The 16,583-nt window shown below is 36.3% G+C and overlaps 1 protein-coding gene across 1 annotated transcript in view; it reads left to right on the forward strand.

Annotated features, from left to right (window-relative positions):
- LRMDA (leucine rich melanocyte differentiation associated) overlaps nt 1-16,583 on the forward strand; it is a 684,247-nt gene that overhangs the window by 360,499 nt on the left and 307,165 nt on the right. The window contains 1 exon segment of the mRNA XM_082765457.1: nt 10,782-10,914. Coding sequence (XP_082621583.1) covers nt 10,782-10,914 — 133 coding nt within the window.

Here is a 16,583-nt window from a genome sequence, read left to right on the forward strand (position 1 = left end):
TTAGCAGTTAGGTAGTCTCCTTGAAAGGATTCTAGTTACTCTTACTCGATTCAGTCATGTACATATATTCTGTGCTTTTATCCAAAGTTTTATGGATCCAATAATCTGTTTACTCCCTTTTGGGGCTTAAGTGCTAGTTACAATAAGGAAATCCATTACAAATAATGGTTTGAATGCAAAAGGAAACATAGAAGATTAAAGATGAAAATTTGCCTTACACTCTGAGATCACTAAAAGATTTTTAAATATACACTGAAAGTTAAATTTCCTAAACTGTTATTAGATGCCTAAGTGATTTGATCTTTTTAAGGCACTAATCTCACAGCTTTGTATTTTGAGGTCTATCAGAACTGTTTTTTGCTTGCTACATTTTAAAACAAAAGTATTCTAATTTCAAAACTAGAAGTGTGGTTTTCCAATAGAGACAGCTGTCCTAGCATATAACTTCGGCCTGCAAATCTTGAACAGTGATTTTTTTTTGCCATCCTTGAACATTTTTGGCTGATAATTTACCTAAAAGTTTTAAAATATGCTGCAAATTTATCATATAAATTTCTTTTGAGCCGGAAAACATAACAATTTTTAAATATTCAGAAGCTCGTGTGAAAAATTTTTTTAGGTGTAATTGATAAAATACTAAACAACAACAACAAAAAACACTTGTTGCAGTAATCAGAAGTGATGTGATTTTTGGAAGCTTATTAACAGTGGTTTACATGTTGATTCAATTACTCATTTTTGTTTGAGAAAAGGCAATTTAAGTTGATTGTATATATATGTATGTATAAAAGTAATGCAATGAATCCCACTTCAGTGTTTTGTTAATTTAAATATGCATTTAAGCATTTTGGAGACATCAGCCTAAGGATACCTTTGAGCTTTTAGAAGAAGGTGAATATTGTGTCTGTTAAGTTTTAATTCTGTTATCTCATGCCACCATGACAATAAAAATAAAAACTTTTTAGAGGGATATTATTCACAATGCATTATTTGCTAGGAATATTCTTAACAAATCTATGTAAGCTGGAACATATATTTGCTTGTAATAATTTTTGTGTTATTATCTGCAGATTTTTAGAAATATTAATGCTGAAATCTGAAATACTGAAAAAAATATTCTTTTCTTTTCCTTTTTCCCTCTTCTCAACAAATTTATTGCAAAAATTAAAATATATATATATATGTATCGATCTACTTCACTTTATTTTGCTGTCCAGTTCCAAAGTATTCTGATGATCCTGGTGTGGCCTTTAGGGAGAGACTCATCAAACATAGGCAGACAGCTCCTGTGTCTGGTAACAAAGTCTGAGGAGGTCAAAACTATCCCAACAGGCCTGAGCAGGTCAGTCAGAGGCAAATGTTGGAAATAAAATTTGGTGGGGAGGGGAGTAAGGGGCCTGGGTCAAGTCCTGTTCAAAAAGTCAGCTTTGTCAAAAGCTTCAGTCACATTCTTACCTACAGGCAACCTTTGCTGATCCCAACTCATTAATCGAACTGGAGAGCCGTCTTGACCCTGGCTCCTTCCCTTTGAAGTGTGGTGTCCTCTGCAGCATGAGGAAATAATTTGCTGCCTGATTCAATGAGCCATCAGTAGAGCCAGCAGACCTAATGACATGTGAGAATATTAACCTCCTACCACGAAGAGCTGTGAATCTTGAGAGGCAGTCTATAATTCACACAGCACTCCTGAGCCTTCCCTTTCTGTCTTATTCTTGCACTCACTTTCTCACTCACAGGGAGAGACAGGAGAGACCCTCTTGTCGTAAAACTTTATTTTCTTCACTAGTGGGAGCCTTACTGAGCTGCTTGATAATGAGTTACTTTCCTTTTGCAGTTGGATAAAATTTATACTGAAAACTAGACATCCGTCTTGCATATAATCATTTCTGCTTAAAATATGACACAGGCTACATAAGTGACATCAAGGGGGTGGTAATCTGAATACATAAAGTAGAGGATTTTGTTTTGTGCTGGTTGGTGCTGCATAAGGGCAGAAGGTTAGAACAGAGGTTGTAGATATAGAGGGGAAGAGTATCAGCTGGAAATTCATTTCCGATTTAGCAAATACATGACCAAAAGGACTAGTACTGGCAATTTAGTCTTGTCTGTGCTATAAAGTTTTGTTTGTTTGTTTGTTTGTTTGCTATAGACATATTGGCAAGTTTTCCATATTTGGTGGAAACAGCTTGCAAAAGCAAATGAAATTGCACCAACTGTGAACACTTCTGATGGTTAAAGATGTTTCTCCACTGGGAGTGAATGTTAGTGGTATAGTTGTACAAACTATGCCAAAACCTTTCTGTCAGAAACAGCCTGCATTCTGTTGGGTTTTACTTAGAAGGTCATTTTGATTCTGGAGGGTTGTTGGTAAAATTATTGGTTTGTTGTACAGAGTAAGATACTATGCAAAGGGGATAGAGGAAATAAGGGAGAAAAAGTGCAGGGTAAGTAGCAGAAGGAAAGAATGAATAAATGACAGTTATATGCTGTGTAACAAGTGCTGTAGTGTCTACGTTATGTGCATATGTAGATCCCTATGATTTTCAGTTGTTCTAAAGATATTTTTTTAACATCAAGAGACTCAGTGTTATGTCCATTAACAATTCTCTGCTATCATGCTTGAGCAGTCTATTAGTTGTTCTCACCTCTTAGAGCTGGTCACAAAGGCCAGTCCCCTTGCCTCTCTCTGCTTCATCTTTTTTATTAAGTTTATTAAAACTAGTCAGATTATACTTTCTTATGGCACAGGCTGCGCTTGGTCCATTCATTATGGTTTCTTATCTTGGCAGGCAATCTGAATTGAACGGCAGCTAGTCCATTATGCACATATGAAGCCCATCACTCCTCCAGCAATGGCCAATTCATCAAACATTTATCTTTTGCCCTCTGAGCAGTGCGTCAATTTGCTTGTCAATCCTCAGCCTTGGTTGTTGTGGAAGATGGGAGAAAAATTACTTTTCTTTTCCCCCTTCTCACTGAACAGTAGTAGTCGAAATGGGCTTTACTCTACTCACTCTACAGGCTTGTTACTCCCCCTTCTCTGTGCAAAAGGGGAGGGGTCAGGTTACTGTCTGAATTGCAGAGTGACAGATTGATCCAAGATACAGCTTTCATTATGGCACTGCCTTTGTGCTTGAATTTGCTCATATTTCCATTATAATACTGTTTTTAGAAGGTTTATAAATAGCTTCTCAACTTAACATGTGGAACTGTGAAGAGCTTTTAAGAATAAATACATTTCTAGTGTTTTAGTTGTATTATTATTTTTTAACAGGTAGGTTTATAATTTTTAAACCCTGATTTGTTCTTTTTCTGTTTCTAATCACTTATACTTCCTTGAATTCTTCTGAGTTCAGGAAACAGCAGTTGCTTACTTTTTTTGTTAATGAGTTTTGAGGCCATTTGTTTTTTTGTGACTGAATTCCATGTTAAGACTGGGAGAAAGCGTGAAGCAAGAGATGTTTGCATCCAAAGCTTTTCCCCTCAGCTCTTCTATCCTTGTTATTTGTCATTCATACTTTCAGGAAATTTTAGCAGAAGGATGCAAAGTCCATACTTGCTGAAGTGGTGCATACATTGAACTGCAAGGAATTCCTAGTGGTGTTTTTTCCAGAATGCCCTTTGATAAAATATGAATGCTTGCAGTCACTAGCTCTATGCTGGGTAATTTTTAGCTGTGTCTTGCAAACTGTATTTTGTTACATGCTACATGCTCAATCATTAGATGACTAAGAGCTCATTTTGTAATCCATATTGGATTATTTTAAAATATTTTATACAGTTTATGTGAAAACTGGCTTGCCATAGGCTATATCACTACATTTATTGTAATTTTATTTAAATTTACACAAAATTGTAGCAGTAATATCATATAAAATCTTGGTGTGTTTGATCCTAAAGATGTAATATAAAAAAGTAATTCAGCATAAAGAAGCTTGATATGAATGATACAGCTTGAGCTCTCTTATTTGGATATCCTCTTAAGTAGAGCTGTATTAAACGCACACAGTGAAATGTGAGACTTTGAGAGGTTAATTAGCAGAGAATTTAAGTCCTAACCCAGTCAGTCTAGTTGCTTCATAATAGAGTTAGACCAGATTTTTATTTTTATTTTTTGACTGAAGTCTTGGTAGAAGAGAATGGTGGTTAAAGATCTCTATGTTTGACTCATCATATGGGTATGAGAGCTACTGGAAACTGTAATTGGGATTTGTAACTTATTTCACCAGGTATATAATGCACCCTAACAAGGCACAGCTCTATAAGCTTATATTACCTTAACATTGCAAATTCTTCTTCTTTCATTACAAGACTTTGTATATATTGGCTGTGTTCATGCCTTACTAACATACGTACTTGACTGAGCCTCACCTGAAGGTCTGCTTCAGCTTCTGGAAGTGCTCGTCTGTTGTCATTAGCTGTAAAGGGTTATAAATAACTGGATTTCTACAGATAGATTAAATGAATCTGTATTGCTGTTTTCCATTGTTTGAGGAGCTGCTGCTTAATAGCAAAATCTGTCTCTAAAAAAAAAAGTTAAAAATTCTGCATACATATTTTATAATGGTAGGAAAGGGTTTCAAAATGTGAATTGTGAAATCTTAATATGTAGAATTCAGAAAGCCAGATTATCTTTTTTTGTCTATTTATTGACTTTTTTTTTTTAAGGTTTAGGTATGGGTGGTGGCTTGCAGGGGTTGAATAGTTTGTGCTTTTTTTTTAAGCAGTAGAATTTGCTGTCTAAGACTCAAAGCAAGACTGTAAAGCAGTTAATTCTGAATTTACATGAATCTCACCCATTTACACGAATCTCTCCCATAAAACATAGACATGTTTTCGTGTCTAACTTCTTTGGTAATAAAATATCCTAGGTAGTCTCATTTGCTTTCAGTGTATGAAGAAAAGAAAAGAATGAGGGATGGATATTCATTTCATTATATGTCTGAGAGTTAAGTCTGACCTTTAATATGAAAAGACTCAGAAACTAATGGTAGATTCAGTTCATAACACAGGTTTAATCTTTTCTTACGGAGATCTTTACTTCTTTCTTTTGGAAGCTTGTACTTCAAATATGCAGATTTAATCTCAGTAGTAAGCTCTTTATAAAGGATAGATATTTAATGATTCTGGTCAATTCATTTCTTTCTATCTTCTCTTTTGCTGACCATATTCACAGACTGGCCTTGAGTTTTATTCAAAGAGCTGCCTCCATATATTTTCTATATAAGAATAGAATGCTGGAAACAGATTGACTGGAAGTGATGCTGAATGCTTCCTCTATACATCTTGCAAAATACGCATATTCTCTCTGATATTAGGCAAAACCAAAGCATTTTATGTTTTGTTAACATTGGTAAGCTTGTTCTCCATTGAACAGAAATTCATGATTCCTATTTTGGGACTTGTATGGTCTAGTTTTGGGTATGGCCCACACTAGAAATGGTCTCCAGCATGTAGGTATGGCTATTTCAGAGAATTCTCCTGATGGAGAACTGGTTTATACAAAGGAGAGAGAAGAAGAAAAAAAAAAAAAAAAAAAAAAAAAAAAGGCTTCTCCATTATTGCTTGCTTTCTGAAACTAGAAAACCATCCTGAAAAAAATAAATCTTTATTTGCCATTGCTATCTTTATGCATAGGAAATGCACAAAACTTCAATTTGAAGTATTTTTGTAGTTATAATAGAGTGGTTTTCCTTGGGATTAGAACAGAATTCTGGTTGCTCTATTTTCTTTGAAATGGGTTGTGTTCTCTTTCTGTTCTTACAGGTGAGAGGTGTGTCTAGAACAGAACACCCAAAACAAGTTTGAGAGTAGAACTTGGACGGAGGCTTCAGTACAAGTTAATTTGCACAGAAGATTCAACAGACCCCTTCCACTATAAGAACAGTTGGATACAGCTCATTTATTTTTTCCTTTGTTTGTATGCTATATTTCTGATTAAATTGAAATTAAAATTGAACAGGAAACAATCCAAGTAAAACAGAAATTGTTTTGGATTCCCAGGGAATACAAAAAAATCTAAATTTATGTGTCTATCTTATGTTTTTATATATATACGTATTATATACATATAATTTATTTATTACTCCTTGTTTTGCTTCAGTGAGGTTAAGTCAAAGGACTAGAAGTCAGGAGCTCTGGGGTTTATTTCTCGTCTCTTAGAAAACTGCTGAAGGTCACCTTTTTTTAGTCGCTTCACCTCTCTGCTTTACTACAAAATGGAGTTTTAAGCTCAGCAGGTTTTTGAAGAGTAATTCATTAATGTAAAATAATAATAATAATAAAATATATATATATATTGTCTGCCTTGGCTGGCAGGTGCTAAATAAATTGAAATTACATCTATGTTCTTTAAATAATGAAATTATCTTGCGCGAGGGTTCTCATGTTGATTCTGCTCTCCTGTAATCTGCTAAAACATAAAAGGCAAGAAAAAAGACATTTTAAAAAGTTCCTGTTTTGTAACAGCTCTGTCTTTAACTTCTGGTAATGGCTATCTCTTGTCAACAGAGTACAAATCAATTTAAAGGCAAAAGCCAAACACTCTCATTTACATATTGTTAACTGCTCTCTCTTTTCCTGTTAAACAGGAGGAAAAAGTCATTAGACTTGAGTCAGCTGTCTTATTAACAGAGGAGTGGGGTAGGATGTGAGAAACACCTTTTAAGAATATACATCTGAACAGATCTGGAAAGGGACAGCTACATAGTACCAAGGTTTGTCCATTGCTTGAGAGGCTTCTGCTTTTTTTCATTTATAAACTCTCATGTTTTCATTGTCAAATATTACCAAAATGAAGAGCTGCTCTTTAGTTTCATTGTAACTAAATCCCCATCAGGCCAGAGGGACTGTATGAAATAGTGTAGCTGACAATTGCCATGCATACACATAGAGGGAAAAATCTCTGCCATGACATTCCTTTATGATTAAAACTTTGTTACAAATCATGAGTGAATTACGGAATAGAAAGCTGGAAGAAATCAGACTGATTAGCTGAAGGACGTGGATAAAATGACATTTCTGAGACCATTGTATTCTAAAGGATTATTTACTGTCTGCTTACAGAACATCTTAAGTCCTTTTGCAGAGGGAGTCAGTTTCCTGTTTAGCGTAATGTTTTTGTAAGCTAATGAGGGCAAAGCGTGAGCCATAGGCAATGATGCTGTGATATTAGCTGTGACAGGGAGCTTGATCATAATTATCTTAACGAGGATAGGGTTAATTACAGTGGAAACTTAAAGTTTTTTCTATTTGAATGAGACGATGCTGAATACGTTGTGATGTTTTGTCGGTTTGATGTGACTTGGGAAATTGCAATGGAAATCTCTTGGCAGCACTTGCTCTCCTCTGGGAGCAGAGTGTGAGCCCTGCAATGAGGTAACTGAGATGGTACCTGTGGGTGAGATAATGCACACTTCATGTCATTAGAGCAGGGAAAAGCAACCTGCAATACACCTTAGTGATGTTTATTAGCTTTCTTAAACCGGGGAACAGCTACTTACCACTGCCCTTTCAGTGCGGGTTCTATTGTAATGGTAAGATTGTTTTGAGACAATTTTTCTGCTGTGAACTAGGAGAAAACAGGCCAGATTAATTTTAGTCTGTTTGTCTTCCTTGGGATTTCCCTCTTTTTATACTTGTCCCTTTATGGTGTTAGCGTGTTTTTTACTGTGCTGTATGTATGTGTATGCTCTCCTCTCCTATTTTGTAATGGATTCATGACAATACTTGGAGTGCGCTAATATAAATATCTTACCCTCGATAAAAATGCTGGTATTTTGTACTGATTCCTACTTCAGCTTCTCAAAATGCTTTCCATATTAATTTACAATAGCAATCCTTTCTTAGGTAGGTAATGCAGATGGGAAAGTGAAGCACATGCTGAAGTTTGCACTGTAACTTGCCAAGTCACCTAAAACCTATTCCATGGATTCTATGCACGCTTTTTAACTTCAGAGTACAATTGCTGGGCAGTATTTCCTTATATATTATGATTATAGATGTTGTTGCCTTGGATTTTGTAGGCAGTATCATTGAATGATGATGAACACATTTTTCGTTATTTCTTTACCAGCTGTCTTTCCAATTTTACATTGGTGCTAGTTTTTTTCATCTGTTTAAGGTGAAAAAAGCAGAATTCAATGAATACCGAAATAACATATGGATGTAAATTTATGTTAATGTCTACACCCTCTCTGTAGTGTGGCAACCCCTCCCATCTCCCTGGGCTCTGAATTTAGCTGATTAAATCACCAAATGCACACTGCTCTGATGACATGAAAACAACAATTAATAAGCAACCCCCTGTGTAACACAGCTCCTTTTTAACTGAGCAGCTAATAACATTACATGGCAAAAATTATCAAAACCAGACAGGTGTAAGGAGATTTGCGCACAATTTTCTCTGCCTATCTATGAAACTAGTACCCGTGTATTCAGGCTAGGCTTGTGAAAGAAAGGCTGTTTCAATAGGCAACTCCCTCTAGTGTTTCAAGGCCTTTTGTCCCACTTCATGGCTTGTCATTTTGTTTTATGCCTCCCCTGCAGCAGTTTTGGATGTGTGCTTTCTTCTCCTTGCCAGTTGCCAACCATTTGCTGATTCTCATGATAAGAGTATTATATTTGCATAACATAACTCAGGAACAATGTGTATTTTGATGTTGACACTGACCAGAGCCCAAACAATGTTTTTTCACAAAGGACCTATTAACATCCCATAAGGCTCTGTGGTGTTGACAAGGAGGTGGCCTTCTCTGAACTCCTTTGGCAAGTCAGAGTCTTACATTAAAATGTGAGGTTTGGAAATAATCCACTATTTATATAATAAAGAGTATTTAAGGGGAATTTGCTAAACTAGGTTTGTCAAATAAACTGAAATGAAAACTCATAACAGCTTGATAAACTCACTGCTACTTCCTCTGGATTATTTTGCCTTTTAAAGGTACTTGGGGGGGAAAGCACTGTCTGAAATGTTTGCTGATCTCCTTATCTTGACTTTGGCAAAGCCAAGTCTGTTACGACCCCTTTGCTGAAATGGCTAGTTTAATACAGCATGCTGCGCAGCACTGTACAGATCATGCAGGCTGAATCAAGCTTTTCCAAAGTAGGTTGTGTAAAGGCAAGTGCAAAAAGCGTGACTGTGGTGGTAGTTTCAGTACATTTAGAATACAGACTTTTGTTCCTGCAGTTTCAGAAATGGTAGTCTCAGAATGTGGTAACAATATAGATACGCCGTAGGGTGTAGGCTTGGCAAATTTTCTTCAGGTCTGGCTGCCCTGTATCCACCTGGCATTATTAGTAGTTCCATCTCCCTTCCCGAATGCCAAGTCAACAGGGCTTGAAGCATTTAGGAGTCCTTGGATTTGGAATATACTGTTTCTGTGTTTTGCTGAGTGTTACTTAAAAGTTTAACGTACAGTACTCTGTTCAAAGGTCACAGACTTGATATTCTGGAGATAAACGTTTGAACCCTCTAACTGTGATTTATAAGTGGTCAGTAAGTTGCATCTACAAGAGCTGTAATTTGTTTTTGTTGGACAGATGAATGTTAAATTGTCTAATTTGAAATCCGTATACTTTCTAATAATACTTGTGTTTTCCTCCAGTTGTAGTGCCTGTAGAACTCTTTAATGGGGACCTAAACTGTATTTTGATCCTTGCCAAAAACTGGGGAAGGGTGGGGAAATCCCTTCAGCATAAATGTCATTGGAAAGTGAATAAATAGTATAGACCATATCTCCCTTATTCATCACATATTATAAAACATTCAAGAGATACAGTGCTGATCTTTCCACTGGTAGGCATAGTAGATCAGCTGTCAAGTCATGCAGTCTCAGCATATCTTTAGGTGTCTGGTAGGTGAATAAGCTGTGAATGTGTGTCTGTGTGTATACTCCATATACCATGAGCCTTACTTTATTATATTTTTTTCCCCCTACTGGAATGTGCTACCATTAAAATCAAGTTTGGAATAGGTACCAGAAGTGGTGGTGGTCTTTTTTTCCCCCTATACTTTACTCTCAGGGGAACAAATACCTCTAGAATGCTGTTTATTTTCAACCTATCATCCATGTTCCATGGATGTGAAATGCTCCTTTTTAAAGCTGCTCTCTGCAGTCTGACCTGTGGCTTGACAGTGGGACAGAAAGTTCCAAAAAGGAAGTAAATGTCTTTTCTGTCTGCAGTAATTCTGCATTTTATTTTGTAGAGGACATTTTATTTTGCTTGCAGAGACTCATGGAGAAGCAAATTAAGTGGTTAATAAAAAGAAAAAAAATAAAAACATTTTCCATTTCCTATTATTGCATGTAGGGTAACTGCTAAGAAATGATACTTGAAGTTGTATTTATTATTGTTAGCGGGGTATGATATTTCTTGGCAGAAATGATGGATGACAACTTAAATTTGTGTCCAGGGAATGAAGGTGAACTGTGACAGAGTTATTTATCTTGGGAATGGAGGTTAGGGTCAGGCGAGGCTGGGTGCCTGAAGGCACAAGACATTGACAAATTCATCCTGCAGGCCCCATATCTGAAGCCTTTTGTTTTGGATCCTGGCTACTCACTAAGTGACCCCCATCCTTCATCCTGCCAGCATGTGAAGGATGTGTTGCAGTGCCAGCACTCCCTTTGCCACTAATGCTTGTCATTCACTCTTCTGACAGGCCCAAACCAAAACTATTCCCACTCTTGAAAGGGAAGGTTAAAATATTTATTTCAGCTCATAATGGCCTCCCTGATTTAGTGGAGTATCATTTTTCCTGTTGTCTTTGTCGTTTGCAGGTCACTAGAAGGACTGAAAACATTCAGTTACTTGGAAGAGCTGATCTTGGACAACAATCTACTCGGAAATGACCTTCTGTTACCCAGGTTACCCCACCTCCATACCTTAACGCTCAACAAGAACCAAATATCCTTTCAAAGAAATACCTGCAAAATGTCAAATGAGTTTTATGTGTCAGCCAAATTAAAGTATGTGAAATATAGTTCATGTGCAGACAAAGCATTCTCTTGCTTGGCACCTGGAATACTTCATAGTAATTTATTATAGGTCATTCATAAATGAAATGCACCATTATATCTTCCTGTTGCTCCATTTTAGTGAGAGGTCTAAGTTATGGCTCTGAAGAAATCTTTTTTAATAGATAAAATAGAGAAAGAAAATAATGCCAGTGCTACCGGAGTGCTGCAGTTCCTGTGTTTGCTTGCGGTTCTGTTGCAGGCTGACCTCTAGTGGAATACAGAGTGCAGTGAAATGATATTAAGTTTTTATACTTCAAATAGCTCTTAAAACAATAAAGTAAAGTAAAAACAAGCAAAAAAGAAAGAAAAGCAATATTTCTTTCTATGTTAATGAAGGTGGTAATAGGTTCAATGTGGTAGCTTCTGTGCAGTAGCAGCAATTAAAAGCGAGTCAGTGTATTCTTGGTGTTTTAACTCTGTACAGATTCAAATGAAATGCTGTACAAATCAAGGTCTTAATACATGAAAATGTTTAGATGGATGGTCAAGTCTGTTCATAACCAATTAGGCACTGCTGCATATGTCTGAAGTTAGTGCCTGCATAAGTTTATTCATAATAAATATTTCAGCATTTGCCGAAATATTCTGCTGAATTGGAGCCCTCAGTCTGTAGGCTTATAGATAATGGTCTGTAAAAACTAATTATCTGCAAGGGCTGGCCTTGGACTTGATTATTAAATCATTTTCCCATACTTTGACCCTTATGGAGATTTGAAGTTGTGTAATATATGATTTTACAAAAGTGAAGGGTGATCAAATTGTGGCCAAAAGGCCAACTGAGGCCTGCAGAGTCTTAGAGCACAGACCATGAAAGCCCTCTCCTTGTAATTGCAGAGTGAGACAAGGCTGTTCTCAAGGCTGTGCAGGCTTTTATTACAGACAACATAAACAAAGAGCAATTTACCTCCTACTAAAAAGCAAAATCCTCCTACTGAGGAGAATAATAACTACAGATTCTATGATTTCTGCATTTATTTTTGACTTTATAAATAAATAAAAATCAGCAGAGTAACTTTTATATTTGTGGGCCGTGGAAATTTGCCAAGAGTGTCTCTTGAGCCATGAAAGTCATAACTGTACTCAGTATTTGGCTAGATTTCAGGTTAATACCAGGATTCTGTGGGTTGGTTTTGAGTAACTGTTTTGTTTTATTATTTACTGCTACAGTAAAATGTGAATTGGTCATGCTTTGATGAAGAACGTACAAGAACATTTTTGCTGATACTATTGATGTCTGATGCAGCATATTTCCATCTACAAAGCATGAAGTGTGAATTCATCTTTGAGATCCCAGAGTGTGTGTGGGGTGTGTGTGGAAGTCTGTTTTGGGTGGAGGGGTATCAAGGAGGAGCTTTGCAGTTACTAAAGGGAAGACAGGTAAATGAAATAAGAAATCAGTCAGCAAAATCAGAGGAAAAAAAATCCTGTCAGTAGTATTCTTTGAAGAGGTTTTGTTGGTCTCACAGACATACTTAAAATACCATTGTCAAATTGGTAAGCTCTCAAAGTCAATGATAATGATAAGCAGGGTTTGATCTATTCTAGCATTTTTTAACTTCATAATTTTAAGATTGATTTTGATGCTTTGAGAATATTGAGCTACTCAGGTTATAGAAATAATGTATGCGTTTTATAGTGTGCTGCCAATAATTTAACAGAGGAGTTGCAGAAATGCTTGTAAAGCATCTAATGTATACAAACTGCCCAGCGAAGAGAAGATAACCACTGTTCTTCATTAATGTTTTGAGCCTTAGGGAACTGTGATCTCTTGTAGGGAAGATAAAGCAGTCTGCAGAAGCAGAGAGGCCTTCCAGATTCCTCTCTTCAGTGTGGATAGCATATTTGAAAAAGAGCTCTTGTGAACTTGGATCACTTCTTTTTAAGCAATCATTTCTTTACAGATTTTTTTTTAATGTTCAAATCTACATTTAATAGAAATAAATGAAATACAGGAAAGATCACTTAATATATGACAGTAGCATTACAGAAGGGACACAAATGAATGAAGAATACAGATCGGAAACAACACTAGAATTGGTGTAATATTACCATGTGTATGTAAGTATATTCATATGGAGAGACAGAAGGAGACATACAAATAAAAAGCCAAATTGACCCATGTGAAAACTAGAATAACATGAAAACTTTTCCTCTCATGCGAGAGCTTTCCTGGATATCTCTTAATATTACTGTACTCTGCCCTTTCTCTCCTTTTATTGTGGTTTTACTTTGATCCAGATAGTTCTGATAAGAGCTTTCTACTCCTTTAACATGGCTCACACATTGTATGGTGCTATACGTGTGTTGTCTAGATACACTGTACAAATATGAAAGCTTATCTCTAAATCACAAAAATACTTATAATCCTCCACTATTTTTTGTCTTTAAATGCTAGTTTTGTATTTCAGCTACAGGTAGTCCACAGTTTTTCTCCTGTAAACGGAAGAAGCTGATTTAAAAATTACAGTGTAAAAAAGTTTCCTAGTGTGATACCTGAAGTTTTGTATAGTGTGAAATCTGTTCAAAAATATTTTAAAATGCAGACCAATACATAGGTGGAATACATAAAGACTTGTTACCAACGTTGTGCAGTTTTTGGTTTACATGTCACCGATGTGTATAGTATGATTTAGTTTGGGAAACCTGTCATCTTAGTTTCTCTGTCAGGCACACTGGATGGCAGAAAGCAGCACAGACTAAGGTGGGTGGTTGTTAGGAAGCTGGGTTTGGAGGTGGACTCACAATTGCAGTTGCCTAAACTTACAATGTGAAATCTCACTTCTTTTAACTGTATTCGCTAGGTACTAAGAATTGCACAGGAAACCTCCACATAGGTTTATTCTGAGGTGTTTATAGCAGTGGTTGTAACAGTGGGTTGGGTTTCATGGCTGTTCATTGTGCTGACAGTGGCTGTTCTTACAATGGGATCTACACTTTATAGTGTAGATGTTTAAATTTCCTTGGATGTTTCAATCTTTTTAATATTTGTTAAAGCTACCCAAATGAGCAGCAATGGTAATTTTTCAGATATATTTTGAAAAATATCACCTTTCTGCTGAAAATTAGTTGGTGTTCATTTCCTCATTTCAAAAGAGACAGGAAAGACATAAAACAGGTCTGAGATTCTCTCAGGTAAAAGCTCGCTTTCTTTACTTAATCCAGTAATCTGGTCATTCATTTAACATTAAAGAATAAAGATGTTGATTGTAGATGTAGAATGCAAACATTGAATCCAAGTCTAGTTTTTGAATGATTTAGAGGAAAACCAAAATATTTCACACCACAGAATGGGAAATACAGAGCTGGGCATAATGTCCAATAGTGGTATATGCATTATTTATGATAAGGGGAGCTATCAGTGTGGTTCAGATCTAGGGATTACATGTTCTTGAGTCTTTCAAAAAAGCATGGATTGAGTACCTCAGCTAAAGAATGTACCAGTACATACCTGTGGTACAGTCTGTCTTCATGGAATTCTTATCATAATGCCTAACCCCAAGCTGTAGATTGTCATTTATTTTGCCATTGTGCTTGTTCCTACGTTATTCTGAAGTGCTTGAAGACCTAGAAGTCCCAGACTTTAACTAGAATCTCATTATGTTAAGTGCTGAGGACTTGATGTTTAGATTGAGTGAATACACTAAAGACACAATATATCTTCTATTGTTCACAGATCCCTATCTCTACTAAACAAAGATCTAAACTGAAATATTAGATAGAGCATTATTCCTGCATATAATTCTGAGAACTCTCCAAGTGATGCAGATTTGGTTAAATATGAATGTGGCTTGTTATAGAGCCACAGTACCTGATGAACCAAAACCCTAAATGAATGCTGTAAAATATTTTGAATTTACTTGAATGTGGAGCCTTTTTTCTCCTTCTTTTAACCACACTAAACCCCACTTTTCTTCTAGAATGAAAGGTACCTGAAGCAACAAGTAATGTGAATGCCTAATGCTAAACATCAATGAAAAGGAGAGGTAGTCATCAATACAGCCTTCTCCTCTTCTATAGTGGTCATTTGGACCAGTTTGACTGAAGTTGTCAGAATTTTTATAAACAGTGAGCTGCTGCTTTATTCTTCGTTGTCTATGTTGTCTTTGGAACCTTGAGCAACAAGTGGAAGGAATAGTGTCAAAAAAAAAAAAAAATCTTAGAAAGAAAGGATATATGGTTTCAGGATAGACTGCTCTAGAGCACCAGAAATGTAATTTGATTGCAGAAATAGAAGCATATCTCCTTTTCGTCATCTTTGAATAGAACAGCTCATTTGGAAGGGACAATCAAAGCTTTAACTGCCTGACCACTTCAGGGTTAACCAAAAGTTAAAGTATTGAAGGCGTTATCCAAATACCTCCAGTTTAATGCCTAACAACATTAAAAACTTTAAATCTGCAACCTGGGAGCCATAGGCTTTCTGAGAGACACTTAAAATCATTGGAAACTTCAGCTACGCAAAGAAAGCTAATTGTACTCCAGTAGACAGTATTTATTCAGCATGTAGGAAGCTCACTCACATGTAGGAAGATGACCACAAGATATATGGACTTAATTAATTACTACCTGTGCTGCACCTTTTCTTTCTTGAGCATGGTAGTTTTAAAGTGAGTGAACAAGGCCCTGTCTCAAGGCCTTATCTCCCCATCAGATAGGGTTCAGACCAGAATGTGGCATACAAATGACTGTGTGTGACATCCTATTGCACACAGAGAAGGGGAAGATGTATACTTGCATATTGCAAGCTATTTCTGTGGTTATCCAACCCTGAAGACCTAGCACATTCTAATGGAAAAGCGTTCAGGTGGCAAAGATCTTTTCATACTGCGTTCAGAGGAGAATTGGTAACTTCTGCTTCAAGGCTATTTGCCTGTGGAATCGCTTGTGATTGCTACATCATGTTTGTGATAAATTTAATTGAAGCACATGTTTCAAATGTGAATAAATACAGGTACCTTACTCATTTATGACTCTGGTAAAAGTGCTATCCAGCAGTTTTAATGCTATGTGGACTACAGCATCTGCATGACATCATTGGTTGAAGAAGACTTTTGAGTGACAGCTTTGTGTCTTTCTGTGTGGTAGTCTAGAATTTTGTGTGATGTTTCTGATATTCTCTAGGCAAACACTTTGTGAATATTTTGAATATACAGGTGATTGCTCCTTGTTTTGTCCTGTTGCTTCCAAGAACTTCCAAAAGCTGTAATTACAGAAGGCCATGAATGCTAATAGCTCTTTCTTAACTGTTTTGGGAAAGCAGGATGGCCAAAAAATTGAGAAGATTAATACAATTTTTTTGAAAGAAAATGGCAGTACAACTTGGAAAGCACTGAGAGAGAGAGAGAGAGAGAATGGTTACTTTTCTCATAAAGCCAATTTGAGTGTGACTGGTAAAAAGAATTGCTGTCAGAGGAAAAGGTTGCAGAAAGAAATTCCAGTTTCCTTTGCGGGCTTCAAATTGCATTAAAAACAAAACAAAAACAAATAACCCCCCTGAGTAGTGAGATATGAAATATATATAGGTTAGTTTATTTGGACAGTTACATTAGCATAGCATTTTTA

Source organism: Aythya marila (assembly GCF_965140915.1).
Source record: "Aythya marila genome assembly, chromosome: 7".
Taxonomy (NCBI): Eukaryota; Metazoa; Chordata; class Aves; order Anseriformes; family Anatidae; genus Aythya; species Aythya marila.